This window comes from Acomys minous, assembly GCF_964271855.1.
Source record: "Acomys minous genome assembly, chromosome: 4".
Classification (NCBI taxonomy): Eukaryota; Metazoa; Chordata; class Mammalia; order Rodentia; family Muridae; genus Acomys; species Acomys minous.
The window spans coordinates 125,712,660-125,737,145 of record NC_140486.1 but is presented as its reverse complement, the minus strand read 5'-3'; the positions used below and the strand labels follow the sequence as shown (position 1 = coordinate 125,737,145).

Here is a 24,486-nt window from a genome sequence, read left to right as displayed (position 1 = left end):
CAGCTCATAAAGTCAGCTGCATGTTTTTGAAACTGTATTAAAGTTTTTGTGCTTTTTTGGAAAATAATTCAATTATCTCCCCTGATGCATAGTAGAATGTGTTTTATTAAGTCCTGTGGGACCAATTTTCTCCATGTAGGAAGGTTTTACTGTCTGAGGGATTTTGGTTGTTTGGTTTTTGGGGGCTTTGTTGTTGTTTTTTGTTTTGCGTTTTGTTATAATTACATTTATTTATTTTGTGTGGGGCAGAGGTAGTACACAAGTGCCACAGTGCCTTTGTCGGGGTCCAAGGATGACCTGGGGGAGTTGGTTTTCTTCATCTACCATGTGGGTGCTAGGAGTTGAACTCAGATGGCCAGGCTTGGTGGCGAGTGCTGTCATCTACCTAGTCAGCTCAATTTCCTTAGTGACACAGAATATCATTTTAAAAGATAAGACTTACATTTCATCGTATGTGCCCACAAATGTCAGAATAGAGTATCAGATCCCCTGGAGTTACAGGTGGTTGCCATCTGGCTGATGTATGTGCTGTGAACCAGACTCTAGGCCTTAGAAAAAACACCACACCTCTTTGTAGCCTTCACTCTGGATTTTCTGTAGTTTTCACTGCAGTGATTATGGGAATTGTATCTGTATTCATCCTACTTGAGAGTCTTTGACTGTGAGAGGGCAAAAATTGATTAACATTCATATGTTCTCTTTTGGAATGCTGTTTATGTTTCATTTCTGCCTTCTGAGTTCACATTCCTGCCTCTTCTTGATGCTTCTGTTTCAGTCTTTCTATGAGTTATATCCTGAGCATTGTCTTAGTGTCTGGCTTCTATTGTGTTGATTTTCTTTTCAGCTGTTTGCCACCCTGCCCCCAGCCCCAGCAAGGCAGGGTTTCTCTTTGTAGCCTTGGCTGTCCTGGGATGCAGCTGCCTCTGCCTCCCTGAGTGCTGGGATTAAAGGGGTGCCTCAGCATGCCTTTAATAGCTTTAATAGCTCTTTTCAGCTATTTCTGATCTTTTTAATTATGTAATTTAGGTTTCATTACTTTTTTTTTAAAAAGTTCTATTTTCTGCCTTTTAAAAAATTTAAACAATGTCTATTTAACTATATTGTTATTTGTATACATTAAAGAAAACTCTTAATACTTAATAATGTTACTCTCTGGTCTTTATAGTCATTCTCCAGTTATATCCCATTTTATTAATACTTGTTACTTTTATTTCTCAGGTATTTTCTTGTGTACCTGGGAGCCAGGGTATGTGTGTGTGTGTGTGTGTGTGTGTGTGTGTGTGTGTGAGAGAGAGAGAGAGAGAGAGAGAGAGAGAGAGAGAGAGAGAGAGAGAGAGAGAGAGTGTCTTTGAAATTTTATATGTGAAAACTCTGACCTAGTTGAATGAAAGTAAAGTAACTTTCACCAGAGAGGAAATTCTACCTGTTGATTTAAGGACGCGAGCAGATAGTATGAATTGCAACTATAAAGCTAGATGAAGTTGAGCTTATGACTTTCGAATTTTTAGGCAAATCACTCCTCTTTCTCTCTGCCCTGCACTTTCTCACCCAAGGGTAGGATACTTGTATGTGGTTAGATTTGGAAGAATGTTTGGGCTTTTTGTTTTTGTTTTATTTATTTTTTGGATGTTTGTTTTTTATCCTCTACAATGCAAAAGGGGGGGGGGGAACCCAACTAGTCTGTCTAGTGGCTTCCACGCATGATCTCTGAGCAGCTGTAGTTGCCTGTACAAGATCAGCATGAGATCAGGCTAATTAAAATTCCAGGGTGGGTGGGGGAGGTCCTCCTGAGCTCCACCACTATCTGAGGAGTTGTCAGCCGCTGTTGGTGACTGCTGGGGGAGGTCTGCTTTCCTCAGGCGTGGGTGCAAGCTAGGTTTCTCATGCTGTGGTGGATGACCCCTACACCCGGGTACACACTGGCTGTGATGACCCCTACACCCGGGTACATACTGGCCGCTGGAGGGAGGGAATAGGGGTAGATATGATCAGAATACCTTGAATTGTCCTAAAACTTAGTGTGGAAATTGGAAAACATTTTTATCTGAAAAATAATAATAATAATGTGAGGGTACCTAGAACACAACCAAAGGGACACTTTAGTTTATAGTGTTATGTAAGTCAAAGAATGTTGGATGTTAATAGTCTAGGCTTTTAAAGGAAAGATGAGTCAAACTCTACAAATATGTAAATAATATAAAATCAGAAATCAGTGAAGCAGAGATTCTAGAGACAGACTATTAAGGCATTTCTTAGAAAATGAAAACACAATAAACTGATAAAGGAAAAAGGAAAAAATCAAATTAACAAAACCAGGGATGAGAAAAAGAAATTCACTATTGATAGTAAATTGTTCAAAAGAAATTATAAACAGCTTTATTCTGTTAACATTTTACAACCTAAATGAAAGGTCATAATTCTTTTTAGTTTGTTGAGACAGAGTATCTTTATTATGTAGCTCTGGCTGTCCTGAAACCTGCTATGTAGACCAGGTTGGCACTCTGCCTCTACCTCAGAACGCTAGGATTGAGTGCTGGGATTAAAGGTGTGTGCCACCATTCATAGACAGAGTTGCAGTTCTTGAAATACTCAATTTACTCAAACACATGAAGAGATAGGAAATATGAATTATGCTTTGTAAAACAAGTTGAGTTTATTCAAAACCTTCCCACAATGAGTATCCCAAGCTTAGTTGGTTTTACTGGTAACTCATTTAAGTAAAGTACAATGTTACTAAAGAGCATTTTCCAGAGAATTACCAGATAAACATCTCAGCACCTATTATAATTTTTTATCATAACTGTGGTAAAAAAGGTAGATATGATAATAAGGCAGTGGTAGGTCATTATTTCTCTAGAAAATACAGAAATAATGAAGTGTAACCCTAAAGAGAAATATGACTAGCGTGGATTTGTATGAAGAATGCAGTTTTTAATGATTTTCCTCATTAATTAATTTACTAATTCACTTTATATCCCAATTACAGCTCCTCCCTCCTCTCCGCTCGGTTACACCCTCAGTTTTTAATTTTTTAAATTAATGAATAGTCCATTGCTTTGAAGTCTCTCATGCCTTCACATAAGAAGAAATCATATCACAAAATTCAACACTTACATTCAATACTGTCATCAAACTGAAAGTTGAGGGAAATCTTTGTTATTGTGTTAACAACAGTTCCTGTGATTAATATAATAAGAAACTTGATTCTTGTTCACTGTCTTTTCATTATTCAGTATTGCATTGGAGCTCTATTTATCACCCTGTGCCAAGTAAAATAATATTGGTAACTAAAAAACCCAGATACATTAACTAACAGATTACTAACTGATTTTTAGCAAGTTGATTAGCTACAGGATAAATCCCTCAGAAATTACCTGGAATTTGTCTAACAGTAGCAAAAAAATAGCAAGTCAAGATTTTAAAATATATGTAGAATAGCATATTCTGGGAGTAGTAGCACTTGGCAGCAGAAGTGTGTGGATCTCTATGTGCTGGAGGCCATCCTGCACTAGATGGGAAATATAAGCCAGACAGGACTGCATGACAAGACTTCCCATTAAAAAAAAAAAAAAAGTAAATGTTGAATAAGAAAGCAATACACAGTCTACAAACAGAAAACAACTAAACGTATCTGCTATTTAATGTGAAGAGAAGACTTGCATACTGAAAATTACAAAGGCATTCTGAAACATTTAAAATACTTATGTGGATAACTATTTCATGTTTTTATAGTAGGAGATTCCAGATGGTTAAAAATGTCAATTTCTCCATGCTTGGTATGTAAATGCAGTGCATTTGCAGTCAAAAGTCCCAGATTATTTTATTTTTGATCTGTTAGATTTTGAATCTTTATTTCAAATGTCAGTATCTTTTAAGTATTACAACTTGCTATGACATTACAGTAAGATAGTATTAGACTAGAACATGCATAGACAAAAAGACAGTGTAAAAGTTTGAGCAAAAAAAATGGAAATAGTGTAGACAGTCACATAAATGATTCCTTGTGACAGACATTCCATGAAAACTAGTTAGGAGAGAAAAGGCTGATTTGTATGAGACTTGTACTGTGTCAGCTGTATCAGTCAAAAACAAACAAACAAAAAACAAGCCTTGACTGTTATTAAATACTGTATTCAAAGGTGATTTTAAATTGCATTATAAAACTAAAAAGATAAAAATTCATGTAACTCTTACAGTCACCTTAAAGTCCTTTTATCCCCAGCCCCCGCCCCCCAATATTTCCTGAGCCTTAGCTGCAAGTGTTGTAGATGTATCAGTTAGGGCCGAGCCCCACAACTCGGCATCTTGATTGGTTATAGTTTTCTGTAATACTTGAACTCGCAGTGATCTGTCTGCTTCTGCCTCCCTGAGTGCTGGGATTATAGGTGTGCGCCGCCACCACGCCCTGCTTCAAAGAATGTTCTTGATGAGGGGTGAAGACTGTACTTATCTGTAGGTATAAGGACAATACTTAAAATGTGGTTAGGTAAGCCGGGCGGTGGTGGCTCACGCCTTTAATCCCAGCACTCGGGAGGCAGAGGCAGGCGGATCGCTGTGAGTTCGAGGCCAGCCTGGTCTACAAAGTGAGTCCAGGACAGCCAAGGCTACACAGAGAAACCCTGTCTCAAAAAACCAAAAAAAAAAAAAAAAAAAAAAAAAATGTGGTTAGGTAACGTAGCGGTTGTAGGTTCTCTGCTAAGGTCCATGACTTCACTACCCCTAGGTAGTTGGCTAGGTTTTCAGCACCAAGTATGCTTTCCCTCTTGTCGAGTGGGTCTTAAGTCTAGCTGGAGAATTGCTGGTTGGTTGGTTGCTGACAAGGTCATGCCACTACTACTGTACCCTTGGGTCATCTGTCATCATGTTATTCTGGTGGTTGTGATTCATAGGTGTCAGAGCTGGGTAGAGCCAAGCAGTGTAATAATTTATAAACCTTTGGTGAGATAGACTTTTAACAATGAGAATTGGAGGTAACAGTTTTTTAGATACTTGGATAAGATTTTTGGTTGGCCTAAAAGAGAGATGCCTCTGATTATAATTTACTTTATGATTTGGTTATGCTTATAATTATTTTTTTCTATATGAATTCTAAGTTTGTTTCTCTTTAGCAGTATATAAAAATGTTCTTAGAGGATGGCATTTAAAGATACTTAACCATTGATGCTTAGCATTGCTTATACTGTGGCTGGTAGCAGATTATTTTTTTTGATGTTCTTATGAATTGCAAACCTGATTAGTCTCAGAAGTTTGAACAGTTATACTTTTCAAAAGACTTTATTACATCTTATATGTATGTGCTTTTGTGAATCTATGTCACATGTATGTGTGCCTAAGGAAGCCAAAGAAGGTGTCTGGTCCCTGAAGCTGAAGTCCCAGGCAGCGGTGAGCTACCTGATATGGGTGCTGGGGACTGAATTCAGGCCCTCTAGAAAAGCAGCACACACACCTAACTGCTCAATCTCCTCTCCAGCAGTTGTACTTTTAAAACTGCTACCTGTTGAAAACTTCATCATCTCTACCATTGTCCGTTTGAGGAATTTGGCAGTTATATACTGGAATAGTTCCTGCCTGGCTTCCAGCTATAGTGGCTATAGTAGTAGAACACTTTTCTATAATTAGCTACAATGTGTCTAGTGTTTAGTGAGATTAAGGTATGATATGACCTCTGTCCTTTCTTATCTATTGAAGGATAACTAGTAATGTGTTACCCTGCATTAAACTTAGCGGCTTCGGTACGGTCTCTGTAGGGCAGCCTGGCTAAATATTTTTTCTTCAAGGCTTCTTGTAAAGTAGCAGTCATAGACAGCAGTGATATGAAGGCCTACTCAGGGTTCCCATGTGAAAGAAGACCCCTCAAAAGACTCTTGGCAGGAAAAAGAATGATCAGTCTTTTTACCATGTGGCTCGCTGCGTTAACTAGTCTCCTTACGGGGCACCTGCTTCTCCCGGAGTGAGCTGAGAGGGACAAGGATTAGCCAGTTCTTCTTACGTGGTCTTGTATATCATAGTTACCACTTCTTTAGAGACAGGTCACAGAGCGGTTCCTAATACTGAGAGCAAGTATTTGTTTGAGCATCAGAATTTGGCTCAGTCTTCTTTCTCTTACCTCATTTCCATTAGTGAAAGGAGCTCATTATTCAGCTACTGTTGAAACATTATCATTAGTGTTTTTATCAACAGAACTTAGAGAATGAAGGACGTATATTTGTGTGTATGTAGAAAGGGGGTTAATGGCTTACAGGCTGTGATCCAGCTAGTCTCATAATAGCTGTCTATCCACAGGAGGGCCAAGAAGCCAGTAATTGTTCATTCCACAAGGCTGAAGGCCTTAGCTGGTTTTAAGTATACACCAGAATCCCAAAGAAGTAGACTCTAATGCCAGTGACGGAACAGACTTGTCAGCAAGAGCGAGAACAAGCAGGCAAATGGATCGAGCGTCCTTCTTTCATGTCGTTTATCTAGGCTGCCAGCAGAAGGTTTGACCCAGACTACGGGTGTGTCCCTTCTTCCGGTCGCAGGGGTTATGGAAACAGATAACACTGTCATAGATAGCGAATTATAATGGCATCAGATAAAATAGAGACAATTGGTATATAGAGAAATATCATAGTCTATATAACACAAGAACCGTTATTGAAAATAATAACGAAAAGAGGAACAAAAAAATAAAAATAATTGTAAATTGTTATAGAGAGTATAGGAAGTCTAGGAAGCGACTTAAATCTCTGTCCATAGAATGAACATAGGGAAAAATGTTTTAAAAACAAAAGATTAATCCATGTTGGTCAAATACAGAGATAATAGGAAAGAAAAAGACACCTTTGTGACACTAAAATAATCCAGCTATTATTATGGAGAAAGGTTTAAATAGCCTGGTACTGACCACATTCTTTTGAAATTACAGGATATCAGCTTATTAAAACAAGATCCCGGCCTGGAGATTATGGCGCAAACCTTTAATCCTAGCACTTGGGAGGCAGAGGCCCTCTGGTCTTCTGAGTTCGAGGCCAACCTGGTCTACAGAGCTAGTTCTAGGATAGCTAAGGCTGCACAGAGAAACCATGTCTCAAAAAACAAAACAAAGCAAAAGACAAGATCTCAAATAGTTCACAGAGAAAAATGTGGTTTTCCTACCAAAGCGGTAGCAAATCACCTTAATGTTTCCCTAATAGTAATAGGTGTATTAGGGAACAGTACTTTCAGGGTTTATAAAAATGATTTGAGTTTTAGCTATATTAAATTGTGATAGACTAATGGTATTTTATAACATGCAAAAAACAAATCAAAGTATGCCTTCTTCATAAACTCAGAAATAATTGAGAATTTTCTACAAAAAGGACAAAGGGAAGCAGGGCGGAAATATGACCTGATTCAGTGTGTAGTCAAAAGATACCACAACAGTAACTGGTAATGGGCCTTGGAAATAAAGTACATTTAGATCAAGATATTGAATGCCTTCTAAGAGTTTTGTTGTTTGGGTTTCATGCTTTGTTTTAGGCAGGGTCTAACTATACAGTTCTTACTGGGTTTGCTATTGGATGTGTAGACAAAGCTGGTCTCAAAGTCACAGTGATCTGCCTGGATTAATGGTGTGCACTACCACATCCAGCTTCAGAGTATCTTTAAGAGGAGATTTTTAAAAACATGACACTTTTCATGATTCCTGTTTTGTTGCTTTCCTCTCATCCACATTTCTGTCAAGCTTTATAAGACACCAGTGGTGCTTTAACAATATCTTAAACATCTTCTTTCTTACCACCTTCATGTTTTCCATAGAGGCATATAAACAGATAGTAATAGACAGTTGTAATAAGTAATGTGAAGTAAACTTACTCCTCTCTGCTACACCTGGGAGGGGCATAAGAGCAAAATTGTAGAACAATTCTTGTTTTTGAAGAAACTAATATCACAAGACTCTTGTATTGGTTCCTTGAAGTTTTCTCACAGGCATTCAGAAATCTCATAGGACTCCATTTTTGGAACATGTTCCTTCATCTCTCAAATTTTTATTTTTAAAATGTAGAATATTCAAAGTGGTTTTGATGTGAAATATAGATAAATCTAACTGCCATTTGGTACATGACTATCCTATAAGCAAGCAGATTATAAACATAATCCTATTAGAACAGTGGGAGCATTGTGTGGAATAAACACTCTGCTGCCAAGAACAGGGATCCGAACTATGCCCAGTACTGTTGGTTACTTTAGTACACTGATCAGAAAGACTTAGGAGAATAGCTTGAAACGAGATCCATATGGTTAGTAGTTCTGGTCTCTTGTAGAGCATAAGCCCATGTTTGTCCTTTAATAGGAATACAAATGTTAGAATATCCAATACAAATAGAAAGTGGCTTAAATCCCAAGTAAAAGTTAAATGCAGTCCTTTCTTCAGATGAATGAATAGGCTTTTTACAGTCCCAAGTTCCAGTCATAAACACAGAGTCATTCATAAAAATAATGGGAGCTGGAATCATCCAGTCTGCACATTGAAGCAGAGGAGGGTGAGGAACATAAGGCCAACACATGTGTTCAGAGGCACTCACTGCAAATGCACGGGTCAAAGCAGCTGGAATCACCAGATAAAGATTCTCAGGTGACATAGGGCTCTGTGTGTTTCATAGAATAATCTCGCCCTTGATGTATATGGCCTTAACTTAGTTTTAGGTAGGCAAACTTGACTTCTGATGGTATGGTTGATACCTCCTTTTGTCCTTCAGCGGGAGGTTTGCTATCTTTCTGGTGACTTTCACTGTCACTTTCCACAGTCATCCTTGATGGCCTGGGGAATCCATAATGTTGCAGTGGATCCATCTGCAATGACAGATGCATACCCCAGACATCAGCTTACTTATTTCCCTCTGCAGTAAAACCAGGCATGTTTGTTGCTGGTAATGTCCTACAACATAAGCAGAATCTGCAGTGATATTTAAGGGTTTATGAATTAACTACTAGGTGAATCAAAACAGCCAGTTCCACCTGATAGGCAGAGGTAAAAGGAAATATTAATAGATTGATCAATATCTTGATTGTGAATGAATTATCAATAAAGTAAGTACCTGCCTATGGAATGTCAGAAGATTGGACAGTTTTTATCATCACAAATTCAGTTCATATAAGAAAATCCCATAGCTTACCAGCTAGATAATGATTTCCTATCCTTTCATATTAATCTGCAAATGAAATTTGAAAATTCATGGAGTTATATAATGCTCTTAAAAACTGATTGTTAATATAATACATCAAGGATCGACTTCTCATGTAATTGTTGACATCAGGTCCTCCCCTGACTTACTAATTGACCTAGAAGAAGAAGATAAGGAGTTAGTATTTTCTGGCCCTTACAGTATAATAAATCCAATCCAAAAATTTATCCTCTTTTGTTATAATACTGTAGGAGACAATTAAGTGGGGAAAATATGTATGTTTAAAGGAAGTGAAGGACCCACATGACACAGTTGTTTCTTTGAGTCTGGATTTAATAGCTGTGGTCCTTCCCTTGTCTCTCAGGATAATAATTGAGGACTGTCCGTTGCCATCTCTCCTCCTAGAGTTGCAAATACATCAGTTAATATATTGAGACTGGGGGTAATTGGGAAATGAACCCCTTTACCCTGCTGTGCCATACCTTGCCTAGTTTGTAAACAGCATTTTCATAGCTTCTCCTAAGTCTTCATCAAAAAGTAGAGAGAATTTAACATTCGATTGATGACCAAGTTCCTCACCCATGCTTCAGGCTCATCTCCAAGGCATGGAGGATGCATAGTTAAAGGAGGCCTCAGTAAGGGGGCGGAGGGAGGAGACATAACCGGCCCGCTATCAGCGACATACTTTCCTCACTTTCAGTTTTGCCTGAATAGGGAAAAATCTTTTTTTGCCTCTTCTACCAATGTTAAGGTTTGAGCATTCGGTTTATATTCATTCCAAGGATTAGTCATCTCTTCCCCGGGATTAATATCTGCCTTATCTTCTTTAAGTATTTTGATAACAGCTTGAATTAGTGCCCAAGTGGCCCCAAATTGAACCGGGATCTTTTCCTTTTGTTTGCATGTGTTTTCAATGTTCTTTTGAGCTCTGTGTCATATTTCATCTAAAGCTCATTCTTCTGGAAACCAGAGCTTATAATCACAAACAACATGCAAGCAATCTAACAGCTGTGATTTTGATGCTTGTGCCTCCCCCTTTCTTTAAAAAATGATGCAAAAGCTTGACATAAGACAAAGCCTTCCCTGGCTTCTGCTCCTATTCTCACTCACCTCCTAATGTGAGGGTCCCCACTCTCGCGCACCTCACTTCCAGTCCCTGATCATGACAACACTTGTTTAGCACTCTTGGTGGTGGCGGGGCCTGGGAGAATGGAGCTGATACATGAGGCGGACTAAAGTCTCATGAAGTAGCCAGCTTCAGTCAGAGCATCGGACTGTTGATACCCTCGGGGCTGGGAGGAGTCACATGAGTAAAGTGCACAGTCGCAAGGGTAGGCCATACTTGGAAAGTAAGCTGCATGCCACAAAAACATGTTTTTCCATAGAGGCATATAAGCAAATAACAATTGCTAGTTGTAATGGAGAATCTAAAGCAAACTCACTCCTATTTGCTACACCTGGGAGGAGCTGCACAAAAGCATAATCCAAAAACCGTTCTGTCATTTTGAGGAAACTGAGGTCACATGTGTCTGGCCTTGGTTTTCTGAAAGCACTCAGAAGTCTCCCCACACTGCTCTATTCTTGACCCGTATCCCAAAAGGCGCACTTGAAACTCTTTTTTCTCCTCTGTCTACAATTCTCAGTTTTCCTTTGCTCTTCAGTGGTCTCTCCTGTTGGTTTTTTTTTTTTTTTCGTTTGTCTTTAAGTTTCAGTCCTTGTCCTCTTAGCGATCTTACTCAAGTTTATGCCTTCTTGAAATTTTTCTGTAAAAACCTCAAGATTATACTAGCTGCTCAGAATTCTCCAGTCAAGTCCAGTCTTGTATTTAACACTTAGACTTGAATGTTTAGTATCTCCTTCAAGCCTGACACATTCAGAACTAAACTCCAGATATTTTCTCTGGATTTGCAGCTGCTTCCACGAGTTTTCTTTGTTGTCAGTTAATGGCAAACACTAGGCTTCAAAATGCAGACTTAATCTGATCTCCCCACCTTTGATATCTTTCATCAACCAGTAATGGTGTTGACTCTAATTCACAGTATGTCCAGAACCTCCCTCACCACCCACTTTTAACCTCGTCTAAACCACTCTGATCTTCTGCTGTTGTTTTGCTGGCTTTGCACCCAGGCTCCCTGACAGTGGCCTTTTTTCCTGCCCATTTATGCTGTTTGGCCAAGTAGCCAGATTAAAAAAGAAGTCAGATGAAGTCTCTTTGCTCAGTACTGTTCCCTGGCTTTCAGTCTCGGAATGAAAGGCTGCATTTTCACATTAGCCTGTGAAGGGTGTGTGATCTTGTTGACCTCTCCCTACTTTGCTTATTTCCTATTACTTTCTTGTTCACTATAGACTATTATTTGACTCTTCTTGGATGTTCTCATTGTAGTCTTTTATTATACCTAGAATGTTGTTTCTCTGTGTTTCCTGCCTCTTCTCAGATGTTTATTTCAGTGACTCTCAATAAAACTGCTCGTTCGTATAACTCTTTGTTCTCTTTTCAATCTAGAATAAAAGTATATGGTATGTACCCCCCCCTTTTTTGTATTCTGTACTGTAGTTGTAGGTCAGCACATACATCCATTCGTTTTATACATTGTTACATCCTCAGATCTGAAAACAGTGCGTGTAACGTGTTTGAATATAGCCTGTCCCAAGAGGACTTTGGATAAAGTATTTATGATGTGAACATAAAGCTCTGATAATTTTTAAGATTGTCATGTACTACACAGTGATATGTGAAGTCAAATAATTTCAGACTTATGAAAATAATGTTAATGAGAACCTGTGTTTTTTGACAGCATGGTAAAATTATGATGGTTATATATTCCTTTGATTTAATGAAGCTGCATTAGGAGAGTGCATGTTCCTCAGCTGTGGTTTTTATGAATGACTGTAGATGTGTGCTCTCTGATACATGCTACTGTGTAACTAACAAGAGTTAGGCAAAGCAACCTGTTTGCGGAGTGCTTAGCTAATACGTTTGTGTTAATGACAGAAACTTAGTGTTAGTTTGGGTGCTTAAATATTAAAGTGGTTTAAATAAGAAAAAAATAAGCTGAATTAAAAAAATGTTGAATGATAAACTGTAGTCTTTACTGGCTTAGACTAGGTTATGGGGTTAAATTACCTGGTCATAATTGATACCTGTATGCTTTAAATATTTCAGTTTTTCATTAAACATTTTAAGGTGAAGGTTGTATTTTTAGACTTAACAAAAATTCTGCTAATGAGAACTAAATGAATTTGTGGAAAAGCCAAAATACCATGGCATAGTAGACACCAACATACGTTTTATTTTATAAAATAATAACCAAAAGCAACCTAGGGGAGGAAAGGGCTATAGTCTGTCACTGAGGGAAGCAAGGCAGGACCTAAACCAGACACCATGGAGGAATGCTGCTCACCGACTTGCTCTCCAGGCTGCTCTCTCAGTCTGCAGTCCCAGACCGCCTGCCCAGAGCTGACAGTGCCTGTAGGGGCTGTGCTCACCAGCACCAATCATTAGTCAAGAAAATGTTCCTAGGTATGCCCACAGGCCGATCCATTGTGAAATTCCTCAGTTGAGCTTCCTTTTTCTCAGATATGTCTAGCTTTGTGTCTGGTTACACAAAAACTAACTGGCAGTGTCACATTTCCCAGTCAGCTTTTCGATAATGTATTTGATTATTTACTTATAAGTTCTCTATTTGTTGTTTTGAGTGTTGTTTGTTGTCTTTGTCAGATCAAGTTATGTTTTTCAAAGTGAATAAAAGCCCAACATCTTCACTAGTTTTGCCAGTTTTGTAATTTTTGTTTTATTCTTTTTTTACTAATGCTTTGATCAATGCATTGTTTCTTTATAGGAATCATTTGCAGCTTATTCACTGTGTAAGTAAAAACCAAATAACACCCATAATTCTACTGAATTGGAAGCATAGACGCCGCCACACATGTCGCAGTACCCTGAAAAAGAGCCGTCAGGTGAGCAAGATAGATGTTTATGCTTCTCCATAAGGGCTTCCTCTTTTATATCCTGGGTACTTGAAGTATGTGAAGCCAGGCATAGGGTCTCACATTTTCACTCCCAGCACTTGGGAAGGCAAGTAGGTGAATCTTCGTGAGTTCAAGGCCAACCTGGTCTGCTTAGAGAGTTCTAAGGCAGCTGGCACTATAGAGAGATCTTGTTTCAAAAAACCAAACAAACAAATAAAAGAGAGTACTATACGTGATGTGTTATCCTCTGATGATAATCTTATATAAAAACTCGTTTTAGGTTACCTATAGCTATTTAATATTTGTTAAGATTAATTTCTAACAATAAAACAGCCCTCATTTCTATCCTACATTCCATTTTGGAGGCTATTCTTTTAAAATAGTAGTAAAAGATGTTGATTCAAGTGATTAAATACTTCTTTTTTTTTTTTTTAATAACAACATGTCAACTGTGTAGCTTAGGTTGTCCTTCAGTTTACCTTCTCCTTGCCTTAGTGCTGGGGTTATAGGTACACATCTTCATGCCTGACTTCTTAACATTTATTTTGATTTTTAAAATAGATAGTAGTTAACATCTCAAGGTTGTTAAAGGGATTAAATAAAATAGAGTAGCATTTGAGAAATAAAAGCTTACCGTTTGCACCTTGAAGTAATTGTTTTACTTTAATGCAAAACAAAAACAGAAAACTCTCATTTATTAATTATACTGTGAAGAAATAGCCTAATCTTACAAGAATATATAACAAATAATTGGCTAAGCAAGTTTAGTATATATGTGTATAATACTGTACTGTTTGGTAAAAGATAAGTTAATATTCAAGTTGTTTAAATACTGCTGGCTATTGTTTGCTTAATGTATACCATCCATTTGTAACTTTGAAGATGGAATAGCATTTGTTTGACTTCAGTAATTGTTCTTTTTTAGAATTTATCTGGCCCTTGGTTTCAGGACATAGCTATTTAGTTGTTTGTTGTCATCCATATACCATTTAAACAAGACACCTATTCAGTGGTATATAATTTAGTAAATAATAGCGTATTTGTTGGGACACTTTTCCCCCCAACTTGTTACAATAGTAAAGTTCATTGCTGGCCCTCTTTAATTTAATTTATATTTTCAGTAATGGATCAAGAATCCAACAAGGCTGCTTGGCCTAAACCAGCAGGAGGATATCAGACTATTACAGGCAGGAGATATGGAAGAAGACACGCATATGTCAGTTTTAAGCCATGCATGACCAGGCATGAGAGAAGCTTAGGCCGGGCTGCTGATGACTATGAGGTATTGGACGTAGACGATGCTCCAAAGGAGCACTCCTCAGGTGTGTAACGTGTCGGCACGCAGGGGCTACTTATTGTCAAAGTTACATGCTTTTGAGTGTAAATATAGTACATTTTCTATTTTGAAATTTCTATTGAATTTAATAATGGTAATATTACATTAAATACAGAAGAAGATCCAGTTTGACCAGTCCCTAAATACAACTAATTGTCTTGGAGCGATTACACAGCTAACTCCCTTCCAAGTCTTTAAATCTCGTCTGTACTTACCTCTACAGCAGAGTGTGGCTGCATGCTATTTTCTACTCATGAGCCTTGCTGATGAGTTACAAGACCTACGGAAGTTTAGGGTTTTGTTTTCAATACTTCACTGTGCAGAATAAGCCATGCCAAGTCTTTTTAATGGGAACCAAGACTGTATTACTTTGCATACTATATTTAAGTAACTTTTAGCTTCCATTATTTTGTAAAATAGAAACATCAAGATATGTGGTAATAGCATTTCAATTAAATCATCTTAATTATTCAGTGGTTTGTGTTATATAGGTTACTATTATTTTTCAGGTGGGTTTTTCCTCCTATCACTTAGCTCCCAGAATAGTGGCTCATGAGATTCATTAAATATTATTCAAATACCTATGAAATATAGCTAGGTTCTTCTCTGACTAGCTCATAACTTAAAATAACCTATTATGCTAATCTACATTCTGCCATGCGACTGGTTACCTGAGCTCAGGCACCATGCATCCATCTTTCACACATCTTGGCAGCTGAACTCTCCCGCACCTATCTCTCTTCCAGAATCCTTTCTGCTATCGAATGTCCCACCTCTATTTCCTGCCTAAGCTATAGGCCATAGTTTTTTTTTAATTGACAGGTGTTACATCCATACAATACACAAGATTCCTTCTACAGGTTTGAAATGTTTTATGCAGATTTTCTGTACAATAGTTACATAATTATGTATTACATATTATGTATCCTATATATTTAATATATATGTAATATTCTTAGAATATTTTCATTGTCATTTATATGTTGGAATCTGAATTGCTAGCTAAGTCATTCCATAAAGAGGATTTTATGTTTTAAGATTAAATTTCAGTTATTTTATGGTTTATTCATTTTGTTACAACAAATCTCAATATCTCTGTGAAATTAATGATAATGAAGAATAGTCAAGTTTAAAGTAATTATAGATTTGATTTTCCTCAGGTGTCAGAATTTTGGCAAATTGAATCAGTATATTCACTTATTTTTCAGTTGTATCTCTAATACCTAAATTACAAATCTATTATAACAATACATTTTGGGCATAGAAATATGGTGCATGTCTAGAATATAAGATACAATTTTAAAATTAGTATCAAAATGCAATTAGAATCTCATTTCTCATATCTCTATTACCTGACATGAAAATTATATCTGTCATAAGTTTCTTTTTTGTTTTTTAATTTTGTAATTAAAAGGTAGATTTGAAGAGTGCTTGGAGGGCAGATTATTCTCTGACTACTTTTGGTTTTTGTTGCGTAGCTTCTTATTAGCCTCTTTCTTGTCATAGAGAAGATTTTCAATGTTGGGACTTAAGTTTTAAAACAAAAGAAACACAAGGGAAAGCGTACTGAGAGGCTGTCAGAGCTGAGGGCGCAGAGTAGCCAGTCTGACTGCCGTAAGGAGTTAGGGAATGTAGAAGCACATGGCATGTTGTCAGATAGGTACTATGATTTCCAGAGAACAGATACTATATAAAATCTTATCTAAAATAATCCCTCCAAAATGTTTTCTTTTGTTCTTTTTATGAAGGTTCCAATTCATTGGATCAAGTCCATCCTTCTTTACCCAATGGATCTGCATTTGAAAAAAGTGAAACAGAGATTCCTGCTTATGGTCCAGCACTGAGTCAAACCACTGAGAGCAGTCCATGCATCGCCACAGGATATCCTAGTGAGGAAGTCAGGGAGACCTTAGAAAGCAATACGAGTCTTCATGACCACACTGAGACACAGTCTGCCCCAGCAGGTTGCCATGTCTCAAGTGCCCAAAGTGGAATTGTGTTGGTTCATACTGACTCTTACGATCCAGACAGCAAACATGATGAGAGCGACTCTCTTCAGGAAGTATTAGGCAGCACAGTATTTGAGCTGGAAAGTGGAGAGGCAGAGGTGTACACTGATCTTTCACCATCCGTTCCCTCTCTCAACTGTGAAATAAGCGATGAGTTTGAAGAACTAGATTCAGCACCTTTAGAGAAGCACTGTTCTGGTGATGGTGAGCTTGTCCGTCAGAATGGGCAGGGACCTCAGAGGTCCTCTGAAGATGGCATTGTTAGAAAGAGGCAACAGGAGGATGCCGATCAGGGAAGACAGACAGAAAATTCAACTGAAGATGCAGACTGTGTTCCAGAACATATTTGTAGTGAACAAAATACTAGTGATAGAGCCAACCACCATGGAAGTTCTCCTGATCAGGTAGTAAGGCCCAAAGTTAGAAAAGTGATAAGTTCAAGCCAGGTGGACCAAGAAACAGGTTTTAATAGGCACGAGGCCAAACAAAGAAGTGTTGAGAGATGGAGAGAGGCAGTAGAAGTTGAGGAATGTGGTTCAGATGACCCTATAATAAAGTGTGAGGAGTATGATGGAGAGCACGAGTGCATGTTCTTGATTCCACCCTACTCAAGAGTTACACAAAGAGAAACAGAACATAATCATGGAACCTCCGAAAATGGAGCCACAGCTTCAGAAAGGCAAGAAGCTCGCGACAATTCCTTTTGGAATGGCTGTGGAGATTATTACCAGCTCTATGACAAAGATGAAGACAGGTAAGCTTCATGCAGTATTTGATTGACTTGTTACTGAGCCAAGTTTTTTTAATATTATATATTATATAAAGTAATGAGTTTAATTATAACATTCCCATACATGTATATCTTGTACTTCGATCGTATTTAAGGCTCTATTGCCATGTTTTATCCCTCCTTTCCCATCTTGCTGGTCACCTTTCGCTTCTCAAATTGTCCCCCTTGCACTTTCATGTCTTGTTTTAAAATCTGGATTCTACATAAGACAGAAAGCATGCAATAGTTGTTTGTTCCTGAGTTTGACTTACTTGGCTTAACATGGCAATCCTGAGTTCCATCTGATTTTCGAAAACGGCATACATTTGTTCTTTATGGATTAACAAAACTACATTGTATCTTTACATACATTTTCTTTATCAGTTCCTATGTTGATGGACATCTGGGCTGATTCCTAAATTTGGCTCTTGTGAATAGTGTTGAAATAGAACCAGTGAGCTGCTTCAGTGGGTAGAGAAGTGCTTCCTGCCGAGCTGAGCCTGATGGCCTGAGTTCAGTCCCTGGCTTTCACAAGGTGAAAGCAGAGAATTGATTCCTGTAGTTGCTCTCTGATCTCCTCACATGCACTGTGGCACACTTGTATCTATCTGCACACGCACATATAAAATGAGTGCGATTTTAAAATTTAAGTAAAATAATGCTGAAATAAAATTCATTATGCAGGCTGTCTGTGATGTACTGACTTAGATTCCTTTGTATATGTATAACAAGCTTGGTTATTTGGTAGTTTTATTTTCAGTTTGTTGAGGAATCTTCCATATAGATTTCTGTAGTGGCCACACTAATTCAGTTCCCATAAATAAGGATTCCTCCCTGTGTGCATGCTCCCCAGCGTCAGTTACTGTTTTCACTGTTTTCTTGCTTGGAGCCATTCTGACTGGGATGAAATAAGGAAGTTTTAGTTTGTATTTTACTGCTGGCTATGGCTGTCGAACTGTTTTTAATGTATTTTGGCCATTTGTACTTTTGAAAGCTGTGTGTTCAATTGATTTGGCCATTTATTGATTGTATTATCATTATTGTTTGTGCTTGTTTTCTACATTAATCTGTTGGGTGTATAGCTAGTAAAGATTTTCTCCCATTTTGTAGGCTCTTTACACTATTATTAGTTGTTTTGTCGTGCGGAAGCTTTATAATTTCATGTAGTCATACTCATCAGCTCTTGGTTTCGTTTCTTGAGATACTAGAAACCTTTTCGGAAAGTCTTTTCCTATTCCTGAACCCTAAAGTGACTTACACCTTCCTTTGTAAAGGGCAAAGAAAGGAGTCAGCTTTGATTGTCCTACAGGTGGATATTCCGTTTCTCCAGCACTGTTTGTTAAAGACACTGCTTTGTATGACTGATTCTTTGTTTACTTTTTATAAGTTATAATTTATTCAGATTACATCTCAATTGTTATCCCATCCCTTGTATCCTCCTGTTTTCACCCTATTCCCCTCCTCTATATCTGTGACTGAGGGGGACCTCCTCCCCCATAATATGATCACAGCCTATCAAGTCCCATCTTGGTAGCCTGCTTATCCTTCCTCTGAGTGCCACCAGGCCTCCCCACGAAGGGGAAATGGTCAAATATGGGGCACCAGAGCTCATCTCAGAGTCAGTCCTCGCTCTCCACTAAACTGTGGAGAATGTCCTGTCCTTTTGCTAGATCTGGGTAGGGGTTCAAAGTTTACTGCATGTATTGTCCTTGGTGGGTGCAGTAGTTTGGGCAGAACCTCTGGGCCCAGATGGGTCCATCATGATGTTCTTCTTGTAGGTTTCTAGGACTTTCTGGATCCTTCTATTTCCCCATTCTCCCCTACTTCTCTCACCTAGAGTCCCAATAGGAGGTCCTCACATCTATCCCCATCTCCTGGTAAGTGAAGACTTTCATGAGATATGCTTCTTGGGCTAGTGTCCAATTATAAGTGAGTATATACCATGTGAGTCTTTCTGCTTCTGACTTAACTCACTCATTATCCAGAATGGCTAAGATAAAAACTCAAGTGACAGCACCTGCTGGCGAGAATGTGGAGAAAGGGGAACACTCCTTCATTGCTGGTGGGAATGCAAACTTGTACAACCACTTTGGAAATCTATCTGGTGCTATCTCAGAAAACTGGGAATAGGGCTTCCTCAAGACCCAGCTATTCCACACCGTGTTCATAGCAGCCTTATTCATAATAGCCAGAACCTGGAAACAGCCTAAGTGTCCCTCAGTCGAACAACGGATAAAGAAACTGGTACATTTACACTATGGAATACTATTCAGCTATTAAAAACAAGGAAATCCCAAAATTTCTGGACAAATGGATGGAACTAGAAATGTACATCCCGATTGTTATCCCCTCCCTTCTATCTTCCGGTTCCCACCCTCTCTCCCTCTTCGCCCTATTTCCCCCATCCCCTAGACCTCTGACCTAAGGGGACCTCCTCCCCGACCATATGACAGTCGCCTACAGGTCTCATCTGGATAGCCTGCATTCCTTTCCTTTGTGTGCCTCTGCCCCCCCTCCCCCACCAAAGGGACGTGATCAAGTTGGGGACACTAGAGTTCATGATAGAGGGAGTTCATTTTTTAAATCAAGAGAAAAAAAATTTTTACACTCAGTTCAATACATAACTGTTAATGAAAAAGAGAGCTGATATTGAAGGAGACAAGAGAACTTGGAGAAAAGGAATAATGGGAGGAACAACAACTTAGATTTAGAAACTGCTATATCACTAAAAAGCTTGTGCTGAAATTAATCAGGAAAATGGAAAATGTACAAACTCAGTGTTAGCTTCTCACTTGAAACTAATTCAGAGATAATTCCTCTTGCACTTTATAGAGACTTTTCATTAAGCCATTTCCAGATTCTTTCTGTATGCTGTATTTGACAATGATTTCATGCAGAAATGTAGATTTAGTTAGGATGATGCCTATATATTTAATTCAACAAATACATTAAGTATTTGATCAGATGATATTGTTATACATAGCTATTAATAGATTGACATGTGCTACAAAATAAGTTGGCATGTTCCTGATCTCTACGAATTAGGAGTTGCTAGGAGACATAAAACATACAGAACTCTAGTAAGTTCACACTGCTCTGACAGAGCTCTAGGGTAAACAGACTTTTTGGGAGAGTAGAAGATAATGAAATTTAAGAAATTAAATGACAGGTTCGTAACCATTTGTAAGACCTGCTGTTATATCAGTTGGAGTCCATGGTCTTTTATTCAAAATACACACAAAGTTCCTAAATCATAAATTGACCACAAAATTTTACGTGAAATTAACTTTATTGATAGATGCTCTGGATCCAAAGTAAAACAAGACACATTTTTCAAGCAATGATATTTTGTTCCAGGAATATTTATATGTTTGAAAACTATTACTGACTGCCTGGGCGTTGTTAGCCATTGCTTCTGAGCTTGGGAGAAAAGATTTACGTCCTAAAGCATTCAGCTCCAAGATTGGTAGATTTGACTGTGAGTCTCTACTTCTAGATTACTATTGAAAAGGAAAAAAATGGCAATTTTTCTTTTAAAAGTGTAAAGTTGTTACTCTTTTTCTTAGTTATACATTTTTTAAAGAAAATTATTTCACTTGTCTGTTCATCATCATTGTGGACCCACTAGAGCAAAACAAAAATAAAGATCCTTAAGCTTTGCTTGCTTTTTAGATGAAAATATTAAAATCTAATTTTTTTTAATCAGTCATAAAACAAAGTATGGTTTGTTTTCATGGATCCCACTTTCTTTTCTTTTCTTTTGTTTTTGTTTTTTGTTTTTCGAGACAGGGTTTCTCTGTGTAGCCTTCGCTGTCCTGGACTCGCTTTGTAGACCAGGCTGGCCTCAAACTCACAGAAATCTGCCTGCCTCTGCCTCCTGAGTGCTGGGATTAAAGGCGGGCGCCACCATGCCCAACAAATCCCACTTTCTTAAAGTTGGCTTCCCCCTACCCGCTAACGATAGGTAGTATATTTTTTTAGGGGAATTTTAAATGGTTATAGGATGTTTTCTTAGTACATTTAGAAGTGATGTCAGTATTATGAACAGCGACAGATTTTTGTAAATACAATGGACAGTAGGACATTTCATGTTAATAAAAACTTTTCTTTCAACTCTATGTCAATGTACTGACTGGTAGAACTAGTAGTTGGGTATGTCAGAATGTTGGCGGTAAAACCCAGTGAAGTGCTACAGTGGGTTTGTGTTATTTAAGTCACAGAAGCTGAGCATGGAGACACACACCTGTGATCCCAGCACTTGGGAGGTAGAGGTAGGAGATCAGGACCTCATGGGTATCTTTGGATGTGGAGTAAGTTAAAGGCCAGCCTGGCCTTATAAGATCTTTTCCTTAAAAAAGAAAGAAAAAAAATTTTGGAAGGCTAATGAGTCTACCTTAGACACCAGTATAATTTGTACACCTTAAAATGGATTTTAGGATTGAATTATTTCAATAGTATGAATATTTTATTACTGATTCTATTTCTTGCTCTTCTTATCTAACTCTGCTAAGTGTTAGTGACTAGGATGCCTTTTACTCTGGTACCTGCCTGATGCCAAAATCAAGTCGCCATGGACTCTAGTTAACCCTTGCTCGCCTACATGTTTTGCTCTCTGTGCAGCTATAATAGTAGTACACTGGGGAAAGGGGGAAACAATGGCCACATATCTACAGTATCTTGAGAAGGAAAGGATACAAACTTTTTAATTTAAGTCTGAAAATTTTTTAAGAGGGTGCAGAGAATCCAGGTTCGGTTCCCAGCAACTACACAGTGGTCCCCAACCATCTGTAACTCCCAGTTCTGGGGAATCTGACATCCTCTTCTGACCTCTGGACACCAGGCATGCATGTGTATAGATATATACACTAAAGAAAATAAATCTAAAACCTTTTAGTCACGATTGTGCGTTCTTTATAAGTAGAAGAGGATTTAATTAATATGTGGTCACTGTCTTCCTTGGAAGTCTTACGCCATTGCTTCATCTTGTCAGAATGCTGCAGTCTATGAGATAAATATTCCAGCCAGTAGCATTGCTCTGGGGCGTTTGACAAAAAATGAGTTGTAGATTATTGAAGAAAAACTACAAGGAGAATTAAGAGTCAGTGTATAGTAACCAGACCTGGAATCCAGCCAAAGTACTAAGGTTAGCACTTACTGTTTTGAAATAGATCTGAGAACTGTAGTAACTGAGGGCAGCATTCAGGTTAGGGAGGGACAGGCAGGTTAGGGAGGGTGGGGCAGTTGTCAGTAATCCTGGCACATTTTTTAACCTTGGGCCTGTTTTGAAGAGACTGACCCATTCTAATAGCACTTGAAACTTCTTTCAGAGTTTTCTTGTCACTAGGACTTAATCTTGCTGATAAAGTTAAACAAAGCAAAACAGAAACAGCCCTTACATAGAGGCAGCGTTCCTTCAGGGACAAGTAGCTGTGCCCAGCCTGGAGTCCCAGCTGCAGGAGGATTGAAGACACCTCAGGCCTGCCTGGGCTACAGAGTGAGGGCAAGGCTAAACTGCTGCTTAGCAAGGCATTAAAAAACAGAAATGGGTTAGAGAAATAACATAGTGGTAGAGGCTTGCTTTACACATGTGAGGCCCTAGATTTAATCTCTGTTACTACATGAATGCAAACCAAAAGCCTGGTTTTGTTGATATAAACAAAATACAGATTAAATGACCAAGTCTGATACCTTTGTAAACTCAAAAGAAGCCAAGCTGCATTTCATTCTCCCCAAAGAAGTGGTTGGTTTGTCTTTTTAGGCTTCTATCTGTACGTACAGATGGTATTCAAGGTAGAACAACATCCAAAATAGTAATAGCCTTTGTCTAGACCTCTGCTCTGCAAACAGTTTTTAAAGGATCACTATAGAGTAGATATTTTGATTAATTCAGAATATATAGATATATAATTATTAGGTTATAACCATTTAAAACTGAAAAATACCTTATTTTCTGGATCATGAAGAAATAAGTGAGCTAGTGTGGGTGATGGTCTAGGGTATAATTTTCTGATATTTTAGTGCAAAAGGAGAAACACTAAAGCTGGGTTCCCAGGGCGCTGATGTCATCAGGACAGTAGAACTGGTATGGCATAGTAGCTTTTCTTTGGCACAGAAAAGAGGGAAATAGTGGTGAACCAGTAAGCAAAGCTTGATTGCTTTTTAAACTAGTCACCTCTTTCCAAAAATTTTACTACAGATTTTGTCTCCGGTTTTTAATCTAAACATCATTGTAAGCTTGAAACTTGAATATTAATAATACCATTTTATAGATAAATTAAACACAGAGAAATTATCCTAGATTCTTAGTCAAATCTGTCTTACTTCAAAGCTTGCTCTTAAAAATTTGGTATCATAAATATTATTTTGTGTCTTAATAAAGAAGTTGGCTATGGCAGCTTTGAAATTTTTTGTAGTAGAAAGTCATCATGGTTGTGGTCTCCTCTGACTTTCTGGGCCAGTACAGGCTTTTAGATTTAGAAAATATTAATAAATATCAGATTGTCATAATTAATAAGATTCACATTGAAATAGTATTAGAAACCACTTGTGATTTCTGTCACCTGCCACAAATATGCACATACATTTTAGGACATTCTTACAAATGCCTACTGCTGGCCTCTTTCAAATCAGATATTACCAATAAAATTTTATATTTAAAGTTGTATGATTGAACAGTCCTTAGTACCTACTAAGAGCTAATAAACATTTAACTCTTCTGTCTTGGAAACTGCTAGTAAGGTAATAAAGGAACTGATTTTACACTTATATAACTAGGAAAATACTTTAAATCAATTAAAATCTGTAATGTTTGTTTTAGTAAAACAAGACAAAAATGATTCATGAATTGGGCATCTCCCAGCACTAGAGCAAGAAGTGAGGCATTGAAAACAGCTTTTACTGACTGCATCTTAGTTCGTTCGTCTTCATCAATTACAGCTTAATTAACTGACTGGAAGCCATCCACAGTCACCAGAGCTTGCTGGGAAAGCTCTAGGTTGTTTTACTTGGTTAGGCCCAAACCCATTGTGTCCCATAAACTTTATTTAATGCTTAAGAAAAATAAGTGCAGTTTAAAGAAGTAGCTGCAGTACAGGGATTTGGACTGACTAAGCCAGGCGCCCTGTCCATGAATAACTGCCCCCCTCAAAAGGCAGGTTTATCCAGAAGTATCTTGAAAGAAATGAAGGCTGCTCTAGCCTTGAAGAATGAAATGCACTATGTGATTGTGAAAGCATTTTGATGGAGAGAGAACACGTTGAA

At 38.0% G+C, this 24,486-nt stretch overlaps 1 protein-coding gene across 2 annotated transcripts in view; it reads left to right on the top strand.

The window, feature by feature from the left end:
• The window catches only part of PJA2 (praja ring finger ubiquitin ligase 2), a 56,659-nt gene that overhangs the window by 11,165 nt on the left and 21,008 nt on the right, over positions 1 to 24,486 (top strand). Inside the window, exons 2-4 of one of the 2 annotated variants that reach the window (XM_084778115.1) lie at positions 12,983 to 13,100; positions 14,234 to 14,434; positions 16,197 to 17,211. In XM_084778115.1, coding sequence (XP_084634241.1) covers positions 13,070 to 13,100; positions 14,234 to 14,434; positions 16,197 to 17,211 — 1,247 coding nt within the window. In that variant the 5' untranslated portion in view covers positions 12,983 to 13,069. The remainder of the gene's footprint in view (positions 1 to 12,982; positions 13,101 to 14,233; positions 14,435 to 16,196; positions 17,212 to 24,486) is intronic. The other variant, XM_084778116.1, reaches the window with a different exon arrangement.